Source organism: Panthera pardus, unplaced genomic scaffold (genome assembly GCF_024362965.1).
Source record: "Panthera pardus isolate Hobbes unplaced genomic scaffold, ASM2436296v1 HiC_scaffold_8, whole genome shotgun sequence".
Taxonomy (NCBI): domain Eukaryota; kingdom Metazoa; phylum Chordata; class Mammalia; order Carnivora; family Felidae; genus Panthera; species Panthera pardus.
The window spans coordinates 26,428,406-26,456,304 of record NW_026527013.1 but is presented as its reverse complement, the minus strand read 5'-3'; the positions used below and the strand labels follow the sequence as shown (position 1 = coordinate 26,456,304).

Here is a 27,899-nt window from a genome sequence, read left to right as displayed (position 1 = left end):
TGTATTCTAACAACTAAAGCTTAAAGGGTGGGGTGAGGGTAGACAGACTATTCAATAGAGTTTTAATGATGTTTAGTGCTGGGGAACCGGGGATAGGTTGTATAGATACAGAGGTCTCTGGCAGGGTATGGTTCTGAAATGACTCTCTAAGGTCTCTACATGACTATTATTGGGGGTAGAACGTTCCAGAATAAGCCTAAGCTTCATGGGGAGCCTTGGGGCAGAATATAAGCAAGGGTCAGAGATCCGGGGAAAACCCAGGTGGCCTGTGCAAAGTGTTGTAGCTTTCCAACAAAAGCTTAGCTTGATGGTAAGGGAAGACTCATTTTGAAAACCTGACACAATAAACATAGGACTATGGCCCAGCAGAGATTACTTTTGACCTGTATTTTTCTCTTCACTTAATATATATAAAATTTATTTTTTCTAGAAACTAAAAGTATCTTCGATTCTCATGTGCCTTTGGCCTAGTGCCATGTGCTAACAGTAGTCAATAACATTTTGTATAAAAAGAAAACTGTGTTTGGGAATGTAAAATGGTACAGCACTCTGGAAAATAATTTGGCAGTTTCTAGAAAACTAAGCATACACTTATCCTACAACCCAGCAGTTGCAGTCCTGGGCATTTATCCCAGAGGAGTGAAAACTTATGTTCACACAAAAACCTGTACATGATTGTTCACAGTAGCTTTATTTGTAATAACCCCCAACTGGAAACAGTCAAAATGTCCTACAACAGGTGAATGATTAAACAAAACCGTGGTACACTCATACTACATGGAATAATATTAAACTATAAAAAGAACAAACCACTGATACAGGAAGCAACTTGGATGGATCTCAAGGGCATTGTGCTAAGTGGAAAAAAACCCCACAATCTCCTGCTATGTGATTCTATTTATATAAAGTTCTCAAAATGACATTTTAGAAATGGAAACCTAACTAGTAGTTACCAGGGGTAGGGAAGGGTAGGTACTAACAAGGTAGCACCAGGGAGATCTCTGCGGTGACAGAACAGTTCTGGTGGTTAGTCAATACTACCTAGGTGATAAAATAGCAGACATGCACATTGTAGTGATATTAATTTCCTGGTTTTGATATTGTATTATGTTCCCTGAGCCATAACCATTGGGGGAAACTAGATGAAGGGTACAAGGACCTCTCTGTACTATCTTTGCAACTTTCTGGGGATATATAATTATTTCAAAATAGAAAGTTCAAAAAAAGAAAAGAAAATTGTGGTTGAAACATCACCTGATTTCTCAAATTTCCCTTTAACACCACTCTGAAGAAATTTTAGTCAAGTGGAAAGATGGATATGCCTCTCATATACAAAAGTCTTCTTTACTCCTTTTGTATCTTCATAATATTCCATTTCATGTCTGTGCCACATATTTTTTCATCTAAAACCTGAATATTTATTTCCATTTTTTGCTATTGTCAATAGTCATTATAAATATTATTATAAATAGTTACCACAAATCACCTTATACATAAATCATTTCACCCATTTCTTTTATGACTATGTTTGCAGCTCAAATTCTTTGAAGTAGCAAAGCTGGTTTTCCTAACAACTATGCTGTATTGCTATATTTAGTCTGTATTTTAAGAAAAATATAAATTTTCCAAAGAGACTCATTTCTGAAAACAGATATTTATGTACACATTCTTAATGGCAAAAGTTTTTAGTCTACTTCAAGTTGCTGTACATATTCAACATTAATAATAAAACATTTCTATCTGACTAACTTAAGCTAGTCATTTATCCATTGGTGTCGACTTAAATACGTTTTTAAAGCTATACACCCACTATTACAATACAGCTCGTTTTTACACAGATCCGGAGAAAATGTGAAATCTTGTCTACCTAAATATAACAACTACACATAGAATAAGACTGGTGTTATTAATTCAGAGACATCTTCCAACCCCAGCGTTATAAACAGGTTCTAACGTATTAAATAAAATGGCTTTCCTTTAGCCAAAAACCATTTTTTAATGTAGTCCCATAATCAGCAGCAAAACGTTTGGGATGCTATGCAGTGCCTGGAAATGGGGCGTTGTATCCATCCTTCAAAAGTTCATGGTACAGCGTGTGGGTGAAGGTTTCTGGGCAACCTTTCACTCTTTCAGTCTTTCCTGCTGCGAAGCCAAAATGTGGGCTCTTAGTCTAAGTTTTGCAACCCACAGAAAATGTGGCTAAGGCCAGAGAACAGACGTATTTATACTACTGGAGGCCCCACTTTTCATGAGTCACGTGGCCGCCCTGACACTGTGGCTTCCGCGCCTTCTGCCGCTTGCTGCCGCCAGTCAAGTGGAGCGGGCGCCCTCTAGGGCTGAACCGCGGGAATAAAATAGCTACCAACACCTGGGAAAGGGACTGGGCGAATTCACCTGGAAGGCTTTTCCACAACAGCTACCCTTGTAAAGCTTCCAGAAACTAAATTCTATAAATGCGGTACCGGAAATAACCCGATGGACCGATGTGTGTACCTGTGCGTGCGTGCATGCGTGCATGCGTACACACCCATAAAATCCCCTTTAAAACCCATAAAAGAGGAGCAGGGCATTAATAACAGTGCACACCTTCCAGAAGGGGAACGTAACAAGGCAGACAGGTATGTGGGACACTCACTTTCCCTCCCCACAAACTTCTGAAAAACTTTCAAACATACAGAGAAGTTGAAATACCGCAATGAATTTCCACATACTCACCACACTCAAGATTCCACAGCTGTTGTCATTTGCCATATTTGCTTTATCTATATATTATTTTGCCTGGATTATATAATTGGAGACCCACATAAAAAGTTGTCTATGTGGACAATCCCACGAAACCTACAAAAAAAACTTCTACAAATAAAAAATGAGTTTAGCAAGGTTGCAGACATAATGTCAACACCTGAAAATCCATTGTATTTCAATATACTAGCAGTAAATGATTGGAAACTGAAAATTATTAAAATAGCATTTAGTAGCTTAAAAAGGACAGAAACACTAAGACATAACTCTAATAAAAGATGTGCAAGATGTGAATGCCGAAACATACAAAAGGTCAATGAAGAAAAGAAGATGGATGTAAACAGAGAGACATCCTGTGAATGTGGTTGGGAGACTCAGTATAGTCAGGATACCAGTTCTTCCCAAAATGTTCTATAGATTCAACACTATTCCAATAGAAATTCTGTCAAGAATTTTTTTGGAGACGCAGATGAGCTGATTGTAAAACAATTTTGAAAAAGAAGACTAGAGACAGGGCTGGCTCATTTGTCAGTGGAGCATACAACTCTCGATCTTGGGTTATGAGTTCCAGCCTGCACTGGTTGTGTAGAGACTACTTAAAAATAAAATCTTTAAAAAGAAAAAGAAGGGGTGCCTGGGTGGCTCAGTCTGTTAAGTGTTCTACTTTGGCTCAGGTCACAATCTCGCGGTTCATGGGTTTGGGCCCCACTTCAGGCTCTGTGCTGGCAGCTCGGAGCCTGGAGCCTGCTTTGGATTCTGTGTCTCCCGCCCTCTCTGCCCCTCCCCTGCTCATGCTCTGTTGCCCTCTCTCTCAAGAATAAATAAACATCAAAAAAAGAAGAAGAAGAGTAATGCTGGAAAACTTACACTATTTTATTTATTTTTTAATGTTTATTTATTTATTTTGAGAGAGAGAGTACAAGCAGGGAGGGGCAGAGAGAGAGAGAGAGGGAGAGAGAGAATCCCAAGCAGGCTCCATTCTGTCAGCACAGAGCCCAAAGTGGGGCTCCAGCTCAAGAACCTTGACATTGTGACCTGAGATGAAATCAACAATCGGATGCTTAACTGACTGAGCCACCCAGGTGCCCTTACATTATCTGATTTTAAAAACTATTACACAGCTACAGTAATTATGACAGAATAATATTGAAGGGATAAACACAGAGATCAATGGAACAGAATAGAGAGTCCAACTATAGACCCACTCAAAACAGCCAATTGATTTCTGTGCAAAGGTGCAAAGGCAATTCAATGGAGAAGAGATGGTCTTTTTATCACATGATGTTGAAACTAATGGACACCATATGCAAAAAAAGAAAACTCGGGACCTAAACCTCACACCTTATACAAAAATTAACTCAAAGTGGACCATAGATCTAAATGTAAAACTACAAAACTTTAGAAAAAAACATCAAGGAAGACCTTTGCAACCTGGTGTGAGGCAAAGAGTTCTTAGATATGATACCAAAACATAATCCATAAAAGAAAAATGTGGTAAACTGAATTTCACCAAAATTTAAACCTTTTTCTCTACAAAAGACACTGTTAAGAAAATGAAGAGATATGCCACAGACTGTGAGAAAATATTTGAAAATTAAATATCCAACATAGAACTTGTATCCAGAATATGTAGATAACTCAACTGTATGAAAATTTCAAATGACCTAATAAAAAATGGGCAAAAGATTTAAACAGACATTTCACCAAAGATGATATAGGAACGGCCAATGAGTACTTGAAGAGATATTCAACATCATTAGCCATTAGGGAAATGAAAATTAAAACCATGATGATATCACTACACACCTAACAGAAAGGAAAGAAAAGCAAAAAGAACAAACAAATGATAATACCAAGCATTGGTGAGGATATGGAGCAGCTGAAACACTGTTGGTGAGAATACAAAATGGTATAGCCACTCCAGAAAACAGTTAAATACACACACCATATGACCCAGCAATCTCTATCCCACACCAGAGACAAATAAAAACATATGCTTACACAAAACTCTGTAAAAAATTTTTTTGTATTATCTCTATTCATCATTGCCAAAAACTGAGAACACTTCAAATGTCCTTCAACAAGTGAATGGAGAAACCAACTGTAGTACATGCATACAATAGAGTGCTATTCAGCAAGAACAAAGAATGAACTATTGATACACATGACAACTTGAATGAATCTCCAAGGTATTATGTTGAGGGGTGCCTGGGTGGCTCAGTCAGTTAAGCATCTGACTTTGGCTCAGGTCATGATCTCATGATTCATGAGTTTGAGCCCCACATGGGGCTCTGTGTTGACATTTTGGAGCTGGAGCCTGCTTCAGATTCTGTGTCTCCCTCTTTCTCTGCCTCTCCCTTCCTCTCTCTCACAAATAAACATTAATTTTTTTTAAAAAAAAATTAAAAGATATTATGTTGAGTGAAAGAAGCAGTCTCAAAAGGTTATATACTGTATGATTTCATTTATATAACATTCTGGAAAAGACAATAGTATGGCAATAGAAACAAAGATTAGTGGTTATCAGGGATGGAAGGAGGGAGTAGGCTTCATAAAGACAGTAGGAAGCACTTTTTGAGGTCATAGAATTGTTCTGTATCCTGATAGTGGTTGTCAGCTTCAAAACTCACAGAGCTGGACAGACACACACACACACACACACACACACACACACACACACGCAATTTTACTGTATACTCACTTAAAAATATATTTTTTAAAAAAGCGAACTTTTGTGTAAAGAAAGGCAGATACAGACATACATGCTTATACACAAACAGTCCTCCTCTGTAAATACAGAGAAGAAATGAGTCATAGTGGCTGCTGAAGCAGGGAAAGGAGGCAAAGTGGGGTGAGGTGGGATGAGGGAAGGGCAATTACTTTATACCTTTTAGTACTTGAATTATTTTTCCTACAATGAAATAAATGTCCTACTCAAAAGTATTTTTAAAATTCAAAATAAAACATAAAACATAAGTGCATATGGATACATGGGGAAGGAACATGTAGAAATCATAAGCAATATTTCAATCACAATTGAGATTTATTATAAATCTTTCTTTTATTTTTTAATTTTTTTAATGTTTATTTATTTTTGAAACAGAAAGAGAGCATGAATGAGGGAGGGAAGGAAGGAGGGAGGGGCAGAGAGAGAGAGGGAGACACAGAATCTGAAACAGGCTCCAGGCTCTGAGCTGTCAGCACAGAGCCCGATGCAGGGCTCGAACCCACGAACAGTGAGATCATGACCTGAGCCGAAGTCAGACTCTCAACTGACTGAGCCACCCAGGCGTCCCTCTTTTATTTTTAAACCTCATGTTAGGCTACTACATTGTCCTTTCTAAGTATTTTTCTGTGCATATATAGTTTTAAATAAAATTAGGATTATATTTTAAACTATTTTTATCTGCTTTTTCACTTACTATTATTTTATAAACATTTTTGCATATTATTTGATATTCTTTAAAAATATAATTTGTTATGGGCGCCTGGGTGGCTCAGTCGGTTAAGCGGCTCAGGTCATGATCTCGTGGTCCGTGAGTTCGAGCCCCGCGTCAGGCTCTGTGCTGACAGCTCAGAGCCTGGAGCCTGTTTCAAATTCTGTGTCTCCCTCTCTCTGACCCTCCCCTGTTCATGCTCTGTCTCTCTTTGTCTCAAAAATAAATAAACGTTAAAAAAAATTTTTTTTAAAATATATATAATTTGTTATTATGTAATATTTCAACATCTGGACATATCCTAATTTATCTAAATAGTTGACAATTTTTCCTACTATATATTATAGTAGGAATATATATAATATTATATATTATATATATTATATATTATATTTCACATAAGTTAATCAGTAACAACCAAGATTTAAGAGGATAAATCCCTACAAGTAGATAACTAGACCAAAGAAATATGTATATAATGTGTAAACACATTTATTTATATGTTTAAACCTATTTTTAAAGGTTCTTGAGATCTACCAACAAACTGCTTTCCAGAAACAATGGAACAATTAATACCATGTATGAGTGTCCATTTCCCTAAACCTTTACCAGTATTGAATGAACTTTGTTAAACTGTTAGTAATTGAAGGGCCAAGAAACAGGTCACATTGATGCTTTGATTTCTATTCCTTTGGATATGACTGAAGTCAGACATAGTACATGTTTGCTAGTCATTTCTACTATTTTGTGAAGTGTGTATTCACACTCTTTGTCCATTTTCCATTGGGATTTTAGAATTTTCTCATTACTCTTTAGAAATTCTTAATGTATTAAATATTTATATAAATATATTGCCATATTTGTGGTGAAGATTTCCCAGTATATTATTTGGCTTGTAATATTATAAGTTGTGTATGTTAATTAACAATCAATTAAAGAAATATATGCTAATTATAAAAAATCATACTACATAAAAGGTATAAAAAGAAAGGTAAAATGTTTCTTGACCTCTATTAGTCAAGTCTTACCCCTACACCATTTAGTCTTTGTTCACAGTTTCTTATGAATTCTCTCAAAACACTTCCTTATGAGTATATATATTTATTTCTGCATGTTATTTACACAAATGGGATTCCACTTTTTAGTTCATATCTCCCCTTGCTTGGAGATTGTTTCCAATAAGTACATATTGTATATGTGTGTGGATCTGTAAATGTAGATCTGCCTCACTCTCATATTTTTATTCTTTTAACAGAAGAATGACATTCCATGGAGGTGTAATATGCTTTGTTAAACCAGTTCCCAACTGATGGATATATGAATGCTTCCAGTTTTTCACTACTTCTGGTTTTTTTAAAACTTTCTTTATCCACTATTCATTTGTATATTATATTTTGGTATAGGGCTTCCCACTTTTTTGTAATGTGTGAGGAAGATAAAAATGTATTTGTAAGATACCATAGAAACTGGAGACATTGTTGTTGATAAAATAATTATTATGTCACCAGTCCCTGGAGAAAAAGCATGTCTTCTCTGCTTCTTCCTATAGGGAACAGAAGGAAAGCTTCATTACTGAGACTTTACATGAGAAGTTTGAATTCTGTCATGATCACTTTCTCAAAAGAAGTTGACAGACAATAAGCACATGGAAAGTGCTCAATGTGATTGATATTCAAGGAAATAAAAATTAAAACCACATGAAATATAAAAACACACCAAGCAGGATAGCAAAATTTTAAAAACTGGTATTACCAAATGTTGGTAAAGATCTGGAGCAACTGAAACTTGCTCATCTTGGCAGAAGGAAAATAAAACGGTATCACCACTTTGGAGAATTGTTCAGCATTTCTTGTAAAGTTAAACATATACCTGACCTATGACCCAGAATTTCACTCCAAGAGAAAGAGAAACATGGGTCTACATAATAACTTTTATATGTATATTCATAGCATCTTTATTCATAGTAGCCTCAAACTGGAAACAGTCCAGGTGCCAATAAGATGGGTGAACAACAACAAAAAGGAGTGAACTGCAGACAAACTGATTCTAAAATGTATGCAGTAAGGTAAAAGAACTAAAATAACGAAAATGATTTTGAAAAAGAATAATGTTATAGGAATGCCACTACCTGCTCTTAAGAATTACAATATAGCTACAGTTATCAAGACAAAATGGTATTGGAGGAGGAGGGACAGAGATATAGATCAATGAAACAGAATAGAGTACAGAAATACATCTACACAACCCTGGCCAAATGATTTTTGACAAACATACAAAAACAATTCAATGGAGAAAGTAGTCTTCTCAACAAAAGGTATTGGAATAATTGGACATTCTTAAGGACAAAGCCCAAAACCTCAACCTAAAACTCATGTCCTACACAAAAATTAACTCCAATTGGATCATAGACTTAAGTGGAAAATATAAAACCATAACGCTTTTATTAAAAAGGAAAAAATCTTTGTATGCCAGTGTTAGGTGAAAATTTCTCAGATATGATACCAAAAAGCATAATCCATAAAAGAAAAAATTGAAAGATTAGACTTTGTCAAAATTAAAAACTTGTGCTCTGTGAAATATCTTCACAGGATGAAAAGACAACCATAAACAGAAACATATTTGCAAATCACATAACTGACAAAAGACTTGCATACAGAATCCACAAACAGTGCTCTGAACACAACGTAAGAAAACAATCTCAACATGCACAAATCAATCAATGAAATACACGACATAAACTGAATGAAGGGAAAACTGCATGATCAATTCAATGGATACAGAAAAAGTATATGGCAAAATCCAATGCCCTTTCATGTTAAAAACATTTGACAAACTAGAATAGAAGGAAACAACCTCAACATAATAAAGGTTATATATGAAAAACCTACAATTAACATCAGCTGGCTCAATGGTGAAAAACTGAAAACTTTTCCTCTAAGTTCAGGAAGAAGACAAAGATGCCTGCTTTTACCACTTGTACTCAGCATAGTTTTGGAAGCTCTAGCCAGAGCAACTAGGCAAGAAAAAAAAAGGTGTCCAAATTGGGAAACGAAGATGTAAAATTATTTGTTTTTACAGATGGCATTATCTTATACATAGAAAATCCTAAAGATCACACACACACGCGCACACACACACACACACACACACACCTATTACAACTAGTAAATTCAGCAAATTTGTAGGATATGAAATCAGCACTCAAAAATCAGTTGCATGTCTATACATTGAGAATGGACAATCTGAAAAGGAAATTAAGAAAACCATTCCATTCATAATAGCATCAAAAAGAATAATTAGGAATTAACTTAACCAAGGAGGTTAAAGATTTAAACACTGAAAACTATAAGACATTGCTATAGATAATAAATGAAAAGATGTAAATAAATGAAAATAAATGAAAAAAAAGACAAAAATAAATAAAAAGACATCCTGTATTCATAAACTAGAAGGCTTAATACTGTTAAGATGTCAGTACCACCTGGAGCAACCTCCAGATCCAAAGCAGCCCCATCAAAATCCCAACAACAGTGTTTGCAGAATCAGTAAAACCCATCCTAAAATTCACATGGAATCTCAAAGAATCCCAAATAGCAAAAGCAACCTTGAAAAAGAATAACAGGGGTGGCTGTTTGACTCAGTCAGTAGAGCATCCAACTCTTGACCTCAGGGTTGTGAGTTAAAGCTCCACATTGGGCGTGCAGCCTACAAAGAAAAGGAAAGAATAACAAAGGTGAGGACTCAACTTCTGATTTCAAAACTTACTGCAAAACTACATTAATCAAAAACAGTGTGATACAGGCATAAATATAGACATGGAGATCAAGAAATAGACTAGAAAGCTCAAAAATGAACTCTCCCATATATGATCAAATGATTTTCAACAAGAGTGCCAAGACAGTCAACAAGTAAAGGATAGTCTTTTCAACAAATGATATTGGAATACCATTTGGATATCTGCATGGAAAAGAATGAAACTGGACCCCTACTTTACACCACATATAAAAATTAACTCAAAATTTATCAAAGACCTAAACATAAGAGCTAATACTGTAAAACTCTTAGAAGAAAATATAGGAGAAATGCTTCATGGTATTAAATTTAACAATGATTTCTTAGATATGTTAAATCAGAAACAAACGGAGACCAACCTTAAAAATTCCCCTAACAGACAAAACCAGTTTAGTCGCACAAAGCTTAATTTAACTTACTTTGCAAGGCTAACTTGATCTGGATCATTTCTTACTTGTGGCCATAAAAATGAAAAGCAAAACCTGAACTGTTTCGTAAGGTTAACGTGAAGTAACCACTGAAAATTGTAACCAATCACTGCAAAGAATAAACTCACTGCTTTCTCACTATATAAACTGCTTTATAACAATATGCCCATGAGCCTCATTTCATGCTCTGGTTTGAGTGCTCCCGGTTTACAAATGGTCTTTTTGGTGTGTGCATAGTAAGTTTTTACTAGTTACTACTTCAGTGATTAATTGGTGTTACTTGGGCTATCTTGAATCTTTGACATAGGATATAATACCAAAAGTACAGGCAATAAGAGAAAAAATAGATACATTGGACTTCAAAATTAAAAACTTTTATGTAACAAAGGACACTATCAACAGAGTGAGAAGGCAACCCAAGGAATGGGAGAAAATATTTGCAAATCGTATATCTGATAAGGGATTAATATCCAGGATATATACAGAACTCCTATGACTGGGGCACCTGGCTGGCTGAGTTGGAAGAGCATGCGATTCTTGATCTTAGGGTCATGAGTTTGAACCCCACGTTGGGTGCAGAAATTACTTAAATAAATTTTTAAAAAAGGAACTCCTATAACTCAACAACAACAATTCAGTTGAGAAATAGGCAAAGGACTTGAATAGCCATTTCTCTAAGAAAGACATACAGATGGACAATAAACACATGAAAAGATGATCAATATCACTAATCATTAGGGAAATGAAAATAAAAATCATGATGAGATACCACTTCATACAGATGAGGATGGCTATTAGCAATAAGGCAAAAAAAACAATAAATGTTGGTGAGAACATGGAGAACCCTTGTGCATTGCCGGTGGGAATATAAACTGGTGTATCTACTATGGAAAACAGAATCGCCATTCCTCAAAAAATTAATCATGGAATTAACATATAATCCAGCAACACCACTTCTAGGTATATACCCCAAAGAATTGAAAGCAGGGACTCAAATAGGTATTTGTACACTAATGTTCATAGCGGCATCATTCACAAATCTAAAGGTTGAAAACAACCCAAATGTCCATCACAAGAATGGATAAACAAAATGTGGTACATGCATATAATGGAATATTACTTAGCCTTAGAAAGGAATGAAATTCTGATACATGCTACAGTATGGATGAGCCTTGAAGACATTATGCTAGCTGAAATCACACACACACACACACACACACACACACACACACACACACACACACTGTCTGATTTCACTTACATGAGGTAGAGTAGTCCAATTTATAGGGATAGAATGGTAGTTGCCAGGAGCTAAGGGAAGACGGGAATGGAGAGTTACTCTTTAATGAATACAGAGTTTCCTTTTGGGAAAATGAAAAAGTTTTGGAGATTAACGGTGGTAGCGACAGAACAATACTTAAAATGGTAAATTTTATGTGATGCGTATTTTACCACAATAAAAAACAATCTAATTACAATACGAGCAAAAGACTTGAACAGACATTTTACCAAGGATGGATGGCAAGTAAGCATGTGAAAAGATGTTCAATAATCATTAACCATTAAAGAAATGCAAATTTAAGTCATGAGGGACATTGCTACACATCTATTAGAATGGCTAAAATAGAAAATATGGATAATATCACACACGGGCAAGGATCCAGAGCAACTGGATGTCTCATACCTTGTTGGAGGTAACATAAAATGGTATAGCCACTTTGGAAAAACATTTTGATATCCTTCTCAGTATTTACCTGAAGAAATGAAAACTAAGGTTCACACAAAAACCTATGAGCCAATGTTCATCGCAGCTTTACTGGTAATAGCTGAAAATGGATACAACCCAAAGGTCCTTCAAAGGGTGAATGGATAAACATACAACTACTGGGCAATAAAAGGGTTCAAAACGTTGACACGTGCAACAATTTGAATGGATCTCAAGAGCATTAGTCTGAGTGACAATAGTAACTCCAAGAGTTACATATTGTACAATTCAATGTACAAAACACTCTTGAAGTAACAAATTATAGTCACTGAGAACAGATTACTGGTTGCCAGTAGATAGGGGCGGAGGAAGGTGTGACTATGAGGTAACATGAAGAAGTTGCTTTGTGGTGATGGAATAATTCTGTATTGTGATAGTGGTGGCAGTTACATGAATCTGTACATGTGATGCAGTTCTACAGGATTATTATGCTTTCCCCAAGAACGCATATAAAAACTGATGAAAGCTGAATAAAATCTCTACCTGAGTTAACAGCATTGTACCAATGTCTGGGGAATCTGACAATGTACTATGGTTATACAAGATATCAGGCAAAGACAGGTGAGGGGTACATGGAAACTCTTTCTTGCGAGACTTAGTCTTTCAAAAACAACTGTAAGAAAGAAAAGATGAGGGGCACCTAGCTGGCTCCGTCAGAAGCACACGTGACTCTTGATTTTGAGGTTATGAATTTGAGCCCCACTGTTGGATGTAAAGATTACTTAAAAAAAAAAAAAAGGAATAAACTATCGATGCACTTAACATGGATGAATCTCAAAAACATTTTCTGAGCTAAAGAAGTCAGACACAACAGTACACTTTGTATAGTTCCCTTTTTTTTTCAAATTCTAAAAAGGGCAAATTATCATGATGGAAATCGAAACTGTGATTGCCTATGGAGTGATGTATGGGGAATGATTGGGAGAAACATGAGGGAACTTTCTGAGGTGGTGGATATGTGCATTTTACTGTTTAAGTTACACCTAAAAAGGTGGGAGGGGGCCCTTTTTAATAAATCTCGCTTGAAATGACAAAAAAAAAAAAAAAAAAAAAAAAAAAAAAAAAGGTTGGTCAAGCCCACAGAGACTGAAAGGGTTGGATAAAGGACTTTTAGGACTCTGATGACTGACAACCCAAAGTGACTTGAGGACAAAAAGGGATGGTAACAGTAATTACCTGAGAGGGTTCCTGTGAAAATTAAATGAGCTGTACAATTCTTACCATAATGACTGACACACGAGAGGCCGCTTAACGCACCTATGAAAGCTCTCGTTCGCGTTCTACGGGACACCGCAGTCCAGGGAAGACCGAGCTCATTCACAAGGGAAAAAGTTCCTACACTAGGCTGTGCGCAAGCGTTACTTGGTGCCCTAAGGTTTTCAGTGCCTCAAAGGCTGACCTAACTCTTAAGGTTCCTCCAGCCTTCAATTATGTTCCTCAGAGTCTGACTTTCGGTCCCGTGCTTCAAGGAGCACCACTTAGGGACGTGTCCCCGACGTGCGGCCAGCATGCCAGCAGCCGCCACTCCGGACGAAGTCGATTGGAGTCAGGCCCCAGAAAGAGCTGTAGAACCACCCCACGCGCCACTTTGGTCCCGCCCTTCGGCCCCTCACCCCAGGGGGGATGGGCGGGGCACGCAGGCGCGGCTCCCTGCCATTGGCTAGAGCTGGCGGGGGAGGCGGGGCCTGACAGGACTGCGGCCGCGCTGTGTTGTCATTTGGCGGCGGCTAGAGGACACGGTCAAGATGGCGGCTGTGTCTGGGCTGGTGCGGAGACCCCTTGAACAGGTAGGCAGCGGCACGGGTGCCTCCGCGCGATTCCTGCCCACCTTGCGCCCCCTCTCAGCGTGCTCTCTCTCCCCTCCAGGTCTCCGGGCTGCTGAGGAGGCGCTTCCACCGAACGGCGCCGGCGGCGCTGCAGGTAAGTCGCCTGGACGCTAGCCGGGGGAGGGAGGGGGTCCCTCAGTCCCGGGGAGGAGACCGGGGACGCGCCTGCGCTATGCAGTGAGGGGGGCGGCAGCCGGCCCTGTGGTCTGCGGGTTCCCACGTCCTGCGTGGGACTCGTGGTTCCTGTTTTGTGACCCATCGCCAAGCCCACCGGCATGTCACCCCCTCCAGGCTCATTGGAATCTGTGGGCGACCTGAGTAAACTAGACGCTTCTTCCCTCATCCCCCTTTAAAATTTTTTATTGTAATAAAATATACGTAACCAAATTTACCATCTTAAAGTGTATGTTCAGCGGCACTAAGTTCATTTACTATGTTGTGAGACCATCACCACCATCCGTGTTTAGAACTTTATCATCCTCACCAACTGACACTCTTTACCCCTTAAACACTAACTTCTCATTTCCCCCTAGCTCCTGGTAACCTCTATTGCACTTTCTGTGTCTGTGAATTTATCTATTTTTGGTACCTCCTGTAAGGAGAATTATACAATGGTTGTCCTTTTACGACTGGCTTATTTCACTTAGCATGATGTTTTCAAGGTTCATCCATGTTGTAGCATGTGTCAGAATTTCATTTCTTTTTTAAGGCTGAATAATATTCCATCTTATGCATATACCACCTCTTATTTATCCATGCATCTTTTGATGGACATGTGGGTGTTTTCACATGTGATTGTGAAATATGGATTTGTGAATGATGCTGCTAAGAACATTGGTGTGTGAGTATCTGAGTCCCTGCTTTTTTTTTTTTTTTTTTCTTTTGAGCATATTTAGAAGTGGAATTGTTGGATCATTCCTCTTTGAGGAATTCCCCACCACCCCCCCCCTTTTTTTTTTTACTAGAGGATTCTACCAAGCTGTTTAGTAAAATAACTTGTAGATTTTGAAGGTAGTGCCTGGCACCTAGTAAGTGCTCAAAACATAGTTTTATTTAGTCTTTCTTAATAGTTCTCTGCCCTACACTATACCAAATGTGGAAATAAAACAACCCAGTGTATTTTCTACTTAGGAAACTACCCATGAGCTGGTCTGGCCAGTAAACAGATTTTTAGAATTTTTTTAACTTTTATTTAAAAAAATTTTTTCATGTTTATTTTTGAGAGAGGGGGGCGGGGATGGGCAGAAAGAGAGAAAGGGAGACAGATCCGAAGCAGGCTCCACGCTCTGAGCTCTCAGCAGAGAGCCTGACGTGGGACTCGAACTCACAAACCACAAGATCGTGACCTGAGCTGGAGCTGGATACTTCACTGACTGAGCCACCCACACACCCCAAGAATTTTTTGAACTTTTAAAGAGAAGCCTGTTCTAGTGATAGTTTTTATATTCTCTGCTGTATGCAGCCTACATAATTATAAGAGAATCTGAGTCGTATCCAGAATGATCCTATAGTTTATTAACTGTTTTTCCCATCCCTGTGACAGGTGACAGTTCGTGAAGCTATAAACCAAGGTATGGATGAGGAGCTGGAAAGAGATGAGAAGGTGTTTCTGCTTGGGGAAGAAGTTGCCCAGTATGATGGGGCATATAAGGTAATCAAGATACCTGAAATCAATATGAATTAAGGTAGCCATTTGCCCCCAGATACACTTAAAAGTAATGAAATCAATGTGTAATTTTAGGTTAGTCGAGGCCTGTGGAAGAAATACGGAGATAAGAGGATCATAGACACTCCCATATCTGAGGTAAGCTTCCATCAGGAAGCAGACCTTTCAGGGCGTGTCTGTTCACGCGTACACTGTTCTAATTTTTATGGATTTTCACTTGTGTTTGTGTTTTACTTATAGATGGGCTTTGCTGGAATTGCCGTGGGTGCGGCCATGGTATGTGATCCTCTTTATGAATCTCATCCAAAGAAATTTCTTTTCACGTGACCTTTTGAAAACATTGTTTGAATTTTGGAGTGATTGCCACTCTTTACTGCTGTTTCTCATTTTTTTAAGATCTTTGTTTTTGATTTGACAGGCTGGGTTGAGGCCCATTTGTGAATTTATGACCTTCAATTTCTCAATGCAAGCCATTGACCAGGTTATAAACTCAGCTGCCAAGACCTACTACATGTCAGGGGGCTTTCAGTCTGTGCCCATAGTCTTCAGGGGGCCCAATGGCGCCTCAGCAGGCGTGGCTGCCCAGCACTCACAGTGCTTTGCTGCCTGGTATGGGCACTGCCCAGGCTTAAAGGTGGTCAGCCCCTGGAATTCAGAGGATGCAAAAGGACTTATTAAATCAGCCATTCGGGATAACAACCCAGGTTAGTAGAGTGACCCTTGGGTCTCTTTTGATCATTAAAGAACTAAATTGAAATCTTTGCCTGGAAGGAACCCTTATAGGCTTCTAGTTAGGCTTAGATCATATAAAATGTTAATGATTTACAGAGACAATAAACACAATTTAAAAGTTGTTTTATTTTTGTTTTCCTGCTGTAAGGGAGCCTGTTAGGTACCTACAACACTGGTTTAATTGCAACAGGTAAAATTAGGATTGGCCAGACTGTAAATGCCAGTACCTAAACCATTCAGGGCTACTGGACGTGACAGATATGAGGTCTCCTAATCAGCACAGTGAAACTTTTCACATAATGATTGTTAGTGTTGAAAATACATTTAGTCACGTAGTTACTTTTGTTAAATATCTGTATTTTGCATGGTGCCTGGATGCTCAGTGAATTGAGTGGTTGAGTTTCCAGCTCTTGACTTCAGCTCAGGTCATGATCGCACAGTCATGAGATTGAGCCCTGAGTCAGGCTCTGTGCTGAGTGTGGAGCCGCTTAAGATTCTCTCCTTCCATGGGGCACCTGGGTGGCTCAGTCAGTTAAGCGTCCAGCTCTTGGTTTTGGCTCAGGTCATGATCTCATGGTTCACGGGATCGAGCCCCGCATTGGGCTTTGCACTGATAGTGTGGAGCCTGCTTGGGATTCTCTCTCCTCCTCTCTCTGCCCCTACCCTACTGACACATGCTCTCTCTCTCAAAATAAACTTAAAAAAATTTTTTTTTTCTCTCCCATTTCCTCTGTCTCTCCCTTCTTGTGCTTACTTTCTCTCTCTCTTTTTTTATTTTTGTATTTTGCAGTGGTGGTGCTAGAGAACGAACTGATGTATGGAGTTCCTTTTGAATTTCCCTCAGAAGCTCAATCAAAAGATTTTCTGATTCCCATTGGAAAGGCCAAAATAGAAAGGCAAGGTAAGAGAACTTAGTACATTTAAACATTATTTGTAATTCAGCCACTCTACTTATGTTGGTCAGATTCGGTCTTAAGTTATTGCTTTTTACTTTGATCAGGAAACTACAGGATGAGTTCAAGTTAAGAATGTGTCATGAGTTGCTCATACGCTTGTGCTTTCCTAAATCTCAGCCCAGTAGATTTGTATTTCATCTTTAGGGAGGCTGCCACATTCCTCATCCCACTGGAATGGAGCGGAGCTGAAGATTTTACACGTGAACAAGAGCTGCCGTGGCCGCAGAGCAGTACGGCAGGTTTCGTGCCAACCCGGCCTCTGATCTGTGATTGCTCTGTTTCAGGGACACACATAACTGTAGTTTCCCATTCAAGACCCGTGGGCCACTGCTTAGAAGCTGCAACGGTGCTATCCAAAGAAGGAATTGAATGTGAGGTATATGGACATTCATTTATTCTTAAAGAATCAGAAAGTTTCCTTTTAGTTTTAAGATCCAGAAATAGTTAGCCTACTACAGAATTCCAACTCCCCTAAGTGTAAAACTCTTGGTTTGTCACTCAGTTCTGCCTCTGCATGAAGCTGGGAACCCGCTTGCTTTTCAGATACCTAGCTTTTTACCACATAGGTTGGATCTTTTAGAAGAGTACCTGCTTTCTCAAGTGGGGAGCCAGCGTTGGAGCTGGAGGTTGGGAGAAGGGGAAACTTAGAAATCGGTGTCTTACCCTTTCACATCCAGGACCTACCACTTGCTAGTTCTACTTGAACAAGATACATACTCTGAATCTCAGCCCTGTCAGCGGTAAACTGAGGAGAGCACATTTACTGTCCCATCAGGGTGGTTGTGAGAATCACACTTAGTGTGGCGCCTGGCACATGGTGAGCAGTCAGTTGTTATTAGTTGTTTTGATGAGAAGGAAGTTAAAGTCCAGGAGGATAAGTGAATTTTTTTTTTAAGTTTATTTTGTGAGAGAGGGAGAGAGAGGGGTAGGGGCAGAGAGGGAGAAAGAGAGAGAATCCCAAATAGGCTCTGCGTGGTCAGCGGTGGCCTGATGCGGGGCTCGAACTCACAAACCGTGAGATCATGACCTGAACTGAAATCAAGAGTCGGAGGTTTAACCCAGGCACCCTGAGGGTAAGTGAATTCTTAACAGGGCTCCTTGTGGTAGAGAGAAAGACTTTCGTTTTAATTACAATTTATTTTTTACCATTTTGTTCTTGAGTAGGCAGATTAGATTTTCCTAGACCCCGAGATTAACAGGAAACCAAACAGGGAGTGCCATTATGGGAGTGAGACTATCTGTGGCACAGTGGCTCCATAAGGCGTATCTTTGTTTAGGTGATAAATATGCGAACCATCAGACCAATGGACATTGAAACAATAGAAGCCAGTGTCATGAAGACCAATCATCTGATAACTGTGGAAGGAGGCTGGCCACAGTTTGGAGTAGGAGCTGAAATTTGTGCCAGGATCATGGAAGGTACTTACTTCAGAGAAACTGGTTCTAGAATGGTCCACCTATTGACTAGAATAGTCAAGTGTGTACCTGGATACTGGATAGAGATCAGAGGCTAAGGGTGACCAAATGCCTCAACTTTCACCTTGTCACCTTGGCATTTTTCCTTTGGGTGAATGTTTAAAAAAACAAAGCCAGAAACAATCCCCGTAATTAGTATTCCTTTAGATTTTCTCTTCTTTGGAGAGCCACACTTCCTGTGCGAAGGTGTTGGTCCTCAGTGGCTTTTCTTGCTTCTCTCAGTTGAGCGTCCTTCTCTCCTAGGCCCTGCATTCAATTTCCTGGATGCTCCTGCAGTTCGCGTCACTGGTGCTGATGTCCCTATGCCTTATGCAAAGATTCTAGAAGACAACTCGGTACCTCAGGTTAAAGACATCATATTTGCAATAAAGAAAACATTAAATATCTAGTTTGGACTTGAATTTCAAGTCATTGGGATTTACTAAAGTACGTCCTGATACTTCACCTGGATTATACTGTAAGACCTTATGATTCATAAAGTTATGTCTAAAGCAACAACACAGATGTTTTTGTACTTGGAATAAGTTTAAATGTGCTTGTATGTGGAAAAACTCTTCTCTCCCACCCTAGACTCCAGGGTGGTTTTTTTTTGTGTTACAATTACCATGGTCTTTGAATAAGGCTGATGTAAAATTTCACCCTCTCACAAAGACAACGTATGAATGTGGCAGAGTTCTGCTGAAAGATGTATCCAAAAATGACAACTTGTATGTAAAAATAAAGGCATATTATGTACATTTGCCGTTAGGTTGTTTTGATAAGGAATAAAGGAATTCCTATGACTAATTATATTTTTATATTCTTGAAGTAATAAATGTGGGACAGGAAGAGTCTTAAAATTCTGGAACAAAATTAGCGATTCTGATCACCTAAACTGCCATCACACTTGCAACAGGGACTTGTCCACAGACTCTTCAAATGTCTGATTCTATTAGGGTTCCCATCAAAATTAAACCAAAATTCCTGTCAGGTATTCTTCCCATGGCCAAAAACCAGACATTTGCCATCTGCTGTCCTCTTTAGAAGTTGAGACAGAAAAGACAGGTTTAAGTTAGTTCTAGAAACATAGAAGTGGTGTCTAATTTAGATAGCAAGACAGGATTGTTAGCTTTTAGTAATTAAGAGGGAAAATAGCACACAAAAGAGACATAGGATAGGTGGGAAGGAAACTAGAAATACTGTGTGGATCTATGTTTCTAAAAGCTCCCACAAAAAATTCCCACTTACAATATCTAGCCAAGCTATAGACAACACATTTTCTTGACATAGTTTATTTTAATAAAAAATACAGCTGAACATTTGTCACAGATTAAATGAAACTATACACAATGACATTCTCTCTGCATAGTAACCAACACTGATGTGTGTATTTGAATTTTTAAATGGATTACTTATAATCCTTTAAAGTGCAATTTATTTAAGGGTTTAAGCAAATTGTAGGATAAAGGATCTAATGAGTAACATTAAAAAAATGATATATTTGGACAAATCTTTCAAAAATCAGAACTGATTTCTATGGATGCCAAATTTACTTTTGTTGTAATAGTAACCCCCTCCCCCCAAACTACAAACTTAACTTTATTGCTGAGGATTAAGAAGGTCCTCTAATTGGCAAGAGCTTTTCCTGATGTTAACATCTGTCTCAATACACTCAAACTCAAAGGAACCGTGAGTCAAGAGTGGTTGCCTTAGCAGCCCTGAGTTCTGTAACCACAGCAGTATTCCTGTTAGAACCTAGAGAATGTTATGGACTTGACTTGGCCCCGTCTATTTGAGTGGAAAATGAACTCAGTTGCTCCTCTGACTCCATGACGTAACTATGCTGTGGACTACGGTGTTAATGTCTAAGGAAATAAAGTAGCAAGAATGGGACTTAATCTAAGAAATAACCAGAAAATGCTTTATATAGAGAAATGAACTATGAGGGGAACATTTCTGGGAGTGTCTGATGGGATGGGAGGGATTGCAACACAAAGGTCATTCACTGCTGGCAGTGAATATTGTCATTGTTTTTCTGTCCATTTCCTTAAGTTGGTGCAAATGTTGACTCCAATATGCTGCTGCCCCCAAAAGATGCCCATTAGAGGATGAACAAGACTCCTTTAAAGTGGTAATAAAGGAGCGAATTATTTCTTAAGGCAGAAACGCCAGCCTGACTTTATTCTACTTGGATATTTCCCTCTTGAGAAGCCTCTTAGATGAGCATCTGCAAAACAGTATGTGGCTTTACTGGCTCAGCAATTGTTCATCCGGAAAGAGAGTGCTTTAGGGGCTGGAGGTGGGAGGAAAAAACAAAGAACTTTTCCCTCCAAGTGTAAACACGAATCTTCAGCCGATCTTAGGAGCACTGTGATCACAGGTTTCGGCTTTCCTCAAAGTTCCCTTTTGGAAATTCTGGATGGAGCTGAGTAAGGCCCCTCGGCTCACGCCATTCACAGCCTGGGGCGGGAGCTGTGTAGGCGCCTCTGTGCTCGCAGGAAGCAAGGGAGCTGCTGGTGGCGGAGGCGGAGGCGGTGGAGGTAATGTGGACATCCCTACGGAGGAAAGAACGCGCAGTCAGTATCATCTCCAAACACCCAGCACACAGGCTCCTGCTCGGTCCTGGGTGCAACGAGCTTTGAGGAGACTGCAAATGTTTCTCCCTCAGAGAGACCAAGATTACCCAGTGCTGTATGTTTTTTTTCAAATACCAAACAAGGAAGCTACAAGCATCAAAGGGGAAGTAATTAAAGGTTGCCGTTTCTCCCAGTAATAGTCATGTGGGAAAAGACTGAACAAATATCACAGATTGCACGAAACTCTGCAGAGTGACATTTTCTCTGGGTAGATGAGCCCTAACTCCATTTCCAAATTCTAGCAATGGTCCCAAGAGAAAAGCTCCATTAGCTACTTTAGCCAGGTCCTGGGCAGCACCACCTCTGAGCTAGCAAGTAAAGATAGACATTTGTATGCACAGAGTTGGGCTACCTGAGTAACAGTGACTAATAAAGGATGAACATTTCTTTAGCTGCGCCAGCACACACAATATTTGAAGGATGTGATTTAATGTAAAATGACAAACTGGATTCTCGGCAAGGAGGGGCTGAGTTATGGGCTCCCCAGGGCCATCTGTCTCCAATAGTCATTTCCTATTAGGCTGCATTAAAGAAATATAAAATGCGAGTAACCGTTAACAGTGAAGCAGGGGGCAGCGGGCTCTCTCCCTGGCAATGGTATTCTCAGGGAGGCAATCTTCCTCAGCCCCCTTCCTTCCACTGTGGCCTAACCCAGGGCCAGGATGGAGCTGCACTAACCCTACATCTTTGCTGAAGCAGCAGGAAAGACTCTACCCTAGTGGGCAAGGAGAAGGAAACTGGAAGCGTATCTGAAACTTCCCCTTAGCTTCCAAGCATGTGAACATTTGGCAGTTTAATTTTATAGTTTTGAATCAATGAATGAATTATTCTCCTAGGACAAAATAAAAACGGAGTACAGCCAAAGACCTTCCTTAAAGCACTTGCTTGTGCCACAGAGTTGGTTGCCCATTTCCTGTGACCCTTGCAGCTCTCGGTAACTCCACTATCTTTTTCTGGCCTTACCCTCAGCCCCTCCTAGGGCTACACCAGCCAGACATTCTGGTAGGTAGTTTTCCCCCCTAAGCTGCTACTGAGCTGTGATGGTAAATAAATATACCAATTGCCACTTGAATTTATATGGGTGAGTGTTTCAGGATCACCAATAAAATACTTGGGTAAGAGCATCCTTTTTACCAAATGTGACACATAACAAAGTATTTCATAGAAAACCACTTACCTTCCTTACATCTTTTACCCAAACCTAAGGCAGCTGAAATTAAAAGAATCACACAGATACACACATTCATGCTCTGCAATCTTAGAATTCTCAAATCATGAAAGTACAGCAATACAAATAAATATTAAATACAGACAAATGAACAAAATGTAATTCTCCTTGGTTCCATACAGTAACAACTAATGAATGAAGTTCTATTATGTGCTCTGCCAGGGTGGATTGTGGACAAATGTTCCCAGCTCTATGTTACCGGGCTACAAAGATAAAAAGGACTTTAAACGCACAAATGATTGCTGAGGTGAGAAGAGCAGCGACGGTGTGTGACAGAAGCATTCCTCTGAAGGGGGTTTTTGGATAGTGGCTGATGAAATACCAGGAGGAGAGGAAATGGTCTCTGAAGGCTCTTGGAACTCAAATGCAGCACCGAGAGAGCCTGGAGGAGTCAGCGGGCAACAGTAACCCTCAGCACTACCCAATGACCGGCAAAGGGCGGCAGAATCTGGACTTGACATTCAGGGCCTGATGTCAAGGAGCTCCAGGGTTTCCGCCTGCCAGCTTTGTGCTTTAACCCTGGAGAAGAGTCACTGCAGGTTACAAGAAAGAAGGCAGGCTCTGGGCTGCGACAGCACTTGAGTTCTTTCTGCTAAAGGCATAGAGCTAGCCATCCAGAGACCAGTTACCCCTCTAGCCCAGGATTCTGGGAGGCTAGAGGCAGGCCTCAGCAGCTGGACTTGGATATGGGTTGCCTCTTGGCACAGAACAAATCTGCCTGGTCTTCACAAGGAGCCAACCCTTGACTTTGGCTTCATCACCAGGCACTCAAAATTAAAAGTGCAAATTCACTATCCCAGAGTTTGGGAGTTGCAGGTGATGTTCAGTACATGGATCTTCATTTTCCAAGTAAAGGCTGACATTGTTAGGACTTTAAATGAATCTCTCAGAATATGTAGGCAGCATAAATAAATACATAGTCCCAAGTGCCACAGAGTAACCCATGCTTGTAAAGCAAATGACCTACTCATCCAATGGTAAAGAGCAGGGTCATGGAGAGCCGGACCAATCCCAAAGGGCCTAATGTCCCACGAGACCCACTTTTCCTCACTGGGCCTGCAACAACCAGGGCAGATCTTGACATGTACTATCAGGGCAACGCCAGACCTCAACTTGCCAGCTCAGAACACTCTGGAAGTGGGGAGGAGGTCTGGGAGTCAGAAGGCCAACGCTGGAGGAAGCAGGAACACAGACCAGGGACTCAGTCTCTGACTGTAAGCCCTACCATGGTTTTTGGCTTTTTCTTTTTGCCTTCTCTATAGTTCACAAGCTTCCTTTAAAGGTTTGTTGGGGCTTAAGCTATAATACATTCTAACAATTAGCAGTATTAATAAGGGCCAAATTCAGAGTTGGCTATTTGGCCTGTGGCAAACCTGGGAACAACTGCCTAATGCCTGAATGCCACTGACTCCTCAGATGTGAACAAGCTCTCCCCACCACGGGTTATCTGATAGCCCTTATCCCCAGGCCATAGACAAGACCAGGCAGATTCCATGTTGGATTGCTTGCTAACTGAATTCACCAAGCGTTGAAAAATACTGGCCTGCAAAAACCCAGAATGAGGGATGCTCCAAAACAGCTGATCTATAATTATACCCAGTTCTCTCCTACCTTACCTACTCTTGGGCAAAAAGACCAAAAATCAACTACTCTATCCTCCCCAGAATCCTATCCACCAAACTAATGGGAACCCGGCAATCCAGCAGAGGCCCTGGAACAGGCCATGGACCGTTGCAGGAAGAGCATATGTTAGACCCAGGGAAGAATGTCTTGCCAGAAACATCCTCACCAGCCTCGTGGGAAGGACATCTGGGGATCCCCTTTCTTTGGGGTCAGTTTTAGCAGTGGGCAGTCTACAGGTCTTGGTAGGTCTGAAGTCCTTTGTGATCCACGAATAGAAGTGGGGAGGCCACGTGGCCACCAGACCAACACCACAGCTGCTGGCTACCCTCGAGAGAGAACAGACAGCAGTGACCCCCTGGAAGCAGGCAGCCCCCAGCTCTTGGCAACTGCCTTTGTCTTCTGCCTCAGATAGATGAGGAGGCTGCACTCGTGTCTCAACTCAAGAATTATTAGGGATGCTTAAAAAAGAACTTTTCCCTACTGCCAGTTATAAAAGCCAGTGAGTTGTCTTCCTGTAACCAAGAACTCAACCGGCTAACACTCTTTCCCTTCATCAGAGTGATAAGGAACCGATATTTTTGCTGCACAAGGACTTTGGGACCCTGCTTTGTGAAATTAAAATATGCCAAAACGCCATGCAGTTGATTTTTAGGTTTTAGGGCTGTGTTTTAAAACTACCATCAGAGGGGAAATGAAGATTTTGAAGGTCAGGGTGAAAATGAAATGAATAATGAAGTCACTTGGGTGCTTTTTAAAGATGCTGCATTTCATTTAAGTGTTCAGAGAAGGAAATCATCTCAAATCTGCTTTCCCATTTGTTCATCACTTCAGTGATCTAGATGCACTGGGTCCCATTTCATATCCAGAAACAGAGCATCTTTAAAGTTAGAGAAATCAGTATAGCTTACTTTACCGAAAATTCACGTTCAAAATGGTGCATGCTCTACTGAAAACAGCAAAGACAGAGACAGAGACAGAGACAGAGACAGAGAGAGAGAGAGAGGGACACAAGTCATTATTCAGCTTTTAGTGTCATTTAATCAAATAGTAAGAGACAGTAAAATATTAGTTTGAATCACATGCTTATTATTCTCACTGCCAAACTAGGCTATATTTAACTGCAAAACGCACTGGACTTTTTTAGAACATGGCAAACATGCTAATAGAGCAACCAGGGAGTCATTTTCCTCTTCATACTCTTTGTTCTGTTTTTCTGAGCCACTTAGGTGCTGTTTTTGTTTACAACACTCACTTCAGAAGACCTGTGAAGGTTCTACCCTGCCTGAAAAGTGGAATGGGTACTGGAAATGCAATTAGTTCTATTGCTAAATAAGGACAGTCTACCAAGAAGTCTATCACTTTTTTCCAATCAAGCCTTCCATAGTCTAAAATGGAGACCTGTCTTTTTAAAGTTGGGAAGAGCAGGAGCACAGGGCAGGTCTAAGGCGAGCTCCAGGCCAGGGATGAGAGGCCCCTCCCCGAAGGCAGCTGGGCTCTACAGGCTGAACTGGTCAGTGAGTGGCATTTGCTTACTTTAGGCCATGAAACCATTAAAAAGAAAAAAAGCAAGGCAAACGTTCTTGTCTTCCTTTTGACTGACTGGATTCCTGGCAAAATGTGAAGGATAATGCCTTCCTGACAGGGAATCCCAGAGTTCCTGATGAACCAATGTGCCCTACTGTCCAGAGGAAAATCCCTTTGTCTGTGGAGGGGCTGAGAAATGAGGCCCATGAGGGGCTGGGCAGACTGACCACTCACGTGGGACAGCTCTGGGAGGATGCCGGGGATACTGCCCTGTGCCACTTCCACCCGAAACAGCCCACGGCTCAAGGGAGGAGCTTACACGCTTGGGCTGGGAAGTGGGGGAGGGAGACTAAGAGGGCGGGAGAGCAGAGCCAACACACTCTTCAGAGAAGCGCTGCAGGCAGAGCTGTTCATCCCAAAGATGGGAACTGCTTTGTGTATGTGTAGGTCTTTAGAAAAGGGGGCAATTCGTGGGGCGCCTGGGTGGCTCAGTCGGTTAAGCGTCTGACTTCGGCTCAGGTCATCATCTCACGGCTTGTGGGTTTGAGCCCTGCATCGGGCTCTGTGCTGACAGCTCGGAGCCTGGAGCCTGTTTCAGATTCTGTGTCTCCCTCTCTCTCTGCCCCTCCCTCACTCGCGCTCTGTCTCCCTCTGTCTCAAAAATAAATAAACATTTAAAAAATTAAAAAAAAAAAAAGGAAGAAAAGAAAAGGGGGCAATTCTTATGGCCAGAGACATGGATTCTGAGCCTAGATCGGGTTTCAGACTTTAACCTGGCTAGACAAATTCTGGAAACTCCAACATTCTCAATAAATACATTTTTTGTGTGTGTGCCTCATTTATTCTTAACCATCCTTCCTATTATTTAAGCTTCTGGTCACTTTGTGCCCATAAGGCTCTGTTTTCCCTTCTCCAGATCTCCAGATATGAAACTTCTCTTTCCCCACTCTTTCTTACACACTGAGTTTTCTATAAATTGCCAACTCTCTCTTCAAAATTATTACATTAAATTATAAGCTGCAAGCATGAAGGGCTAGAATTCTCTTGCAGGGCATTTATAGCTTATGCTTGGTAGTACTTTACTGCTTATAAAGCTTTGTTTTTGCACGTTACCTAATACAGATTAGGAATTCCTTTAAAAGACAGCTTCAAAGAATGGAAATTACTTGTCCAAGGTCACAGCTGGGAAGTGGCAGACCCACAGCCAGGGTTTTCCGACTCCACTTTCAGGGTTCTTTTCCTGCCACTGGTCAATATTTAACAGCACCCTGCAGTGCACCCAAGGGAACAGGCACCTGATGAAAATTGGTAGGGGTAAAAGAGCAAAGACAGAAGCAAGTTTGGATCCTGGCTCTAGCACCCCCCGCTTGTGTGACCTTGGTCAAAGTCTGTCACCTCACTAGAGCCTCTGCTTCTGTGTCTTTAAAATGGAGCTATAGTAGAAACTACTCTCATTGGATAGGAAGGTATTCATAAGGATTAAAACAATGACTGTAAATCACTTAGAACAGTGCCTAGCACAAAATAAGTGCCTACAATATGTTAGATACAGTTATTAAAAACAACAATAATGTAGGGTCTCCTGCTTTACTTAGCCTTCCCAAACCCGGTGTGTATGGAGATTTGGATCTTCTAAACCACTCATTTCTATGAATACAGAGTGTAAACACGAGTTGGTGATATTTACCATGAAAAAAGTCAGGATAAAGAATTTTAAAGCTCTTGAAAGAGTGACTGTCCAGAGGTAGGGAGCATAACCTTTAGCAGAAAAGAAAGGAATGTTCTCACCGAAAATATAAGGATCCAACACAAGAGTTTTAGAGAATCCCACCCCTCCCAATGGAATCACCACCAAACTCAGGGACATATTTATACCTCAAGAGGCTCCATAGCAGGCAGGTGCAGTAAGAAATGGGAGAGGCCCCATACTTACGCAATTGTTGGAAAGAGCTCATGAGGGTGACACTCCTTCACTTAGAAACATCTGTCACTTCTGCTCCATACTAAAAGTAACAGGGCTTAAGAATACCCTAAGCTGTCATGTATGTGCTTAAAACTGATACTTTCAGGAAGGAAGGCAATGCGGTCA

General features: G+C 40.3%; 2 protein-coding genes and 1 long non-coding RNA gene across 16 annotated transcripts in view; 1 reads left to right on the top strand and 2 right to left on the bottom strand.

The window, feature by feature from the left end:
- Positions 1-2,587: 2,587 nt before the first annotated feature.
- Positions 2,588-11,829, bottom strand: LOC128775644 (uncharacterized). Its single transcript, XR_008420529.1, has 3 exons — positions 11,661-11,829; positions 9,784-9,884; positions 2,588-2,838 (listed from the first exon to the last, which is right to left on the bottom strand). It is a non-coding gene; the product is annotated as an uncharacterized LOC128775644 (long non-coding RNA).
- Positions 11,830-13,838: 2,009 nt separating this feature from the next.
- On the top strand, positions 13,839-19,606 carry PDHB (pyruvate dehydrogenase E1 subunit beta). Its single transcript, XM_019469946.2, has 10 exons — positions 13,839-13,951; positions 14,031-14,084; positions 15,534-15,641; positions 15,732-15,794; positions 15,897-15,932; positions 16,075-16,360; positions 17,179-17,289; positions 17,629-17,720; positions 18,622-18,763; positions 19,064-19,606. Exons 1-10 carry the CDS (start codon positions 13,910-13,912, stop codon positions 19,207-19,209), a joined length of 1,080 nt encoding a protein of 359 aa, XP_019325491.1. The 5' UTR covers positions 13,839-13,909; the 3' UTR covers positions 19,210-19,606.
- Positions 19,607-20,075: 469 nt separating this feature from the next.
- The window catches only part of PXK (PX domain containing serine/threonine kinase like), a 73,765-nt gene continuing 65,941 nt past the window's right edge, over positions 20,076-27,899 (bottom strand). For 4 of the 14 annotated variants that reach the window (XM_019469930.2, XM_019469927.2, XM_019469928.2 and 1 more), the window contains one exon: positions 20,076-21,354. In XM_019469930.2, the coding sequence (XP_019325475.1) occupies positions 21,149-21,354 (206 nt within the window). In that variant the 3' untranslated portion in view covers positions 20,076-21,148. Of the gene's footprint in view, positions 21,355-22,608; positions 22,646-25,194; positions 25,233-27,899 lie in introns of those variants that run through there. The other 10 variants (XM_019469932.2, XM_019469938.2, XM_053898315.1 and 7 more) reach the window with 7 other exon arrangements.

What these genes read in the sequence shown, in the direction of transcription:
- PDHB (XM_019469946.2), top strand. Translation starts at nt 13,910, where the DNA reads ATGGCGGCTGTGTCTGGGCTGGTGCGGAGACCCCTTGAACAG. An exon ending in AGTATGATGGGGCATATAAG is followed by an intron (nt 15,642 to 15,731) that starts GTAATCAAGATA and finishes GTGTAATTTTAG; the next exon opens with GTTAGTCGAGGCCTGTGGAA. An exon ending in GGCCAAAATAGAAAGGCAAG is followed by an intron (nt 17,290 to 17,628) that starts GTAAGAGAACTT and finishes GCTCTGTTTCAG; the next exon opens with GGACACACATAACTGTAGTT.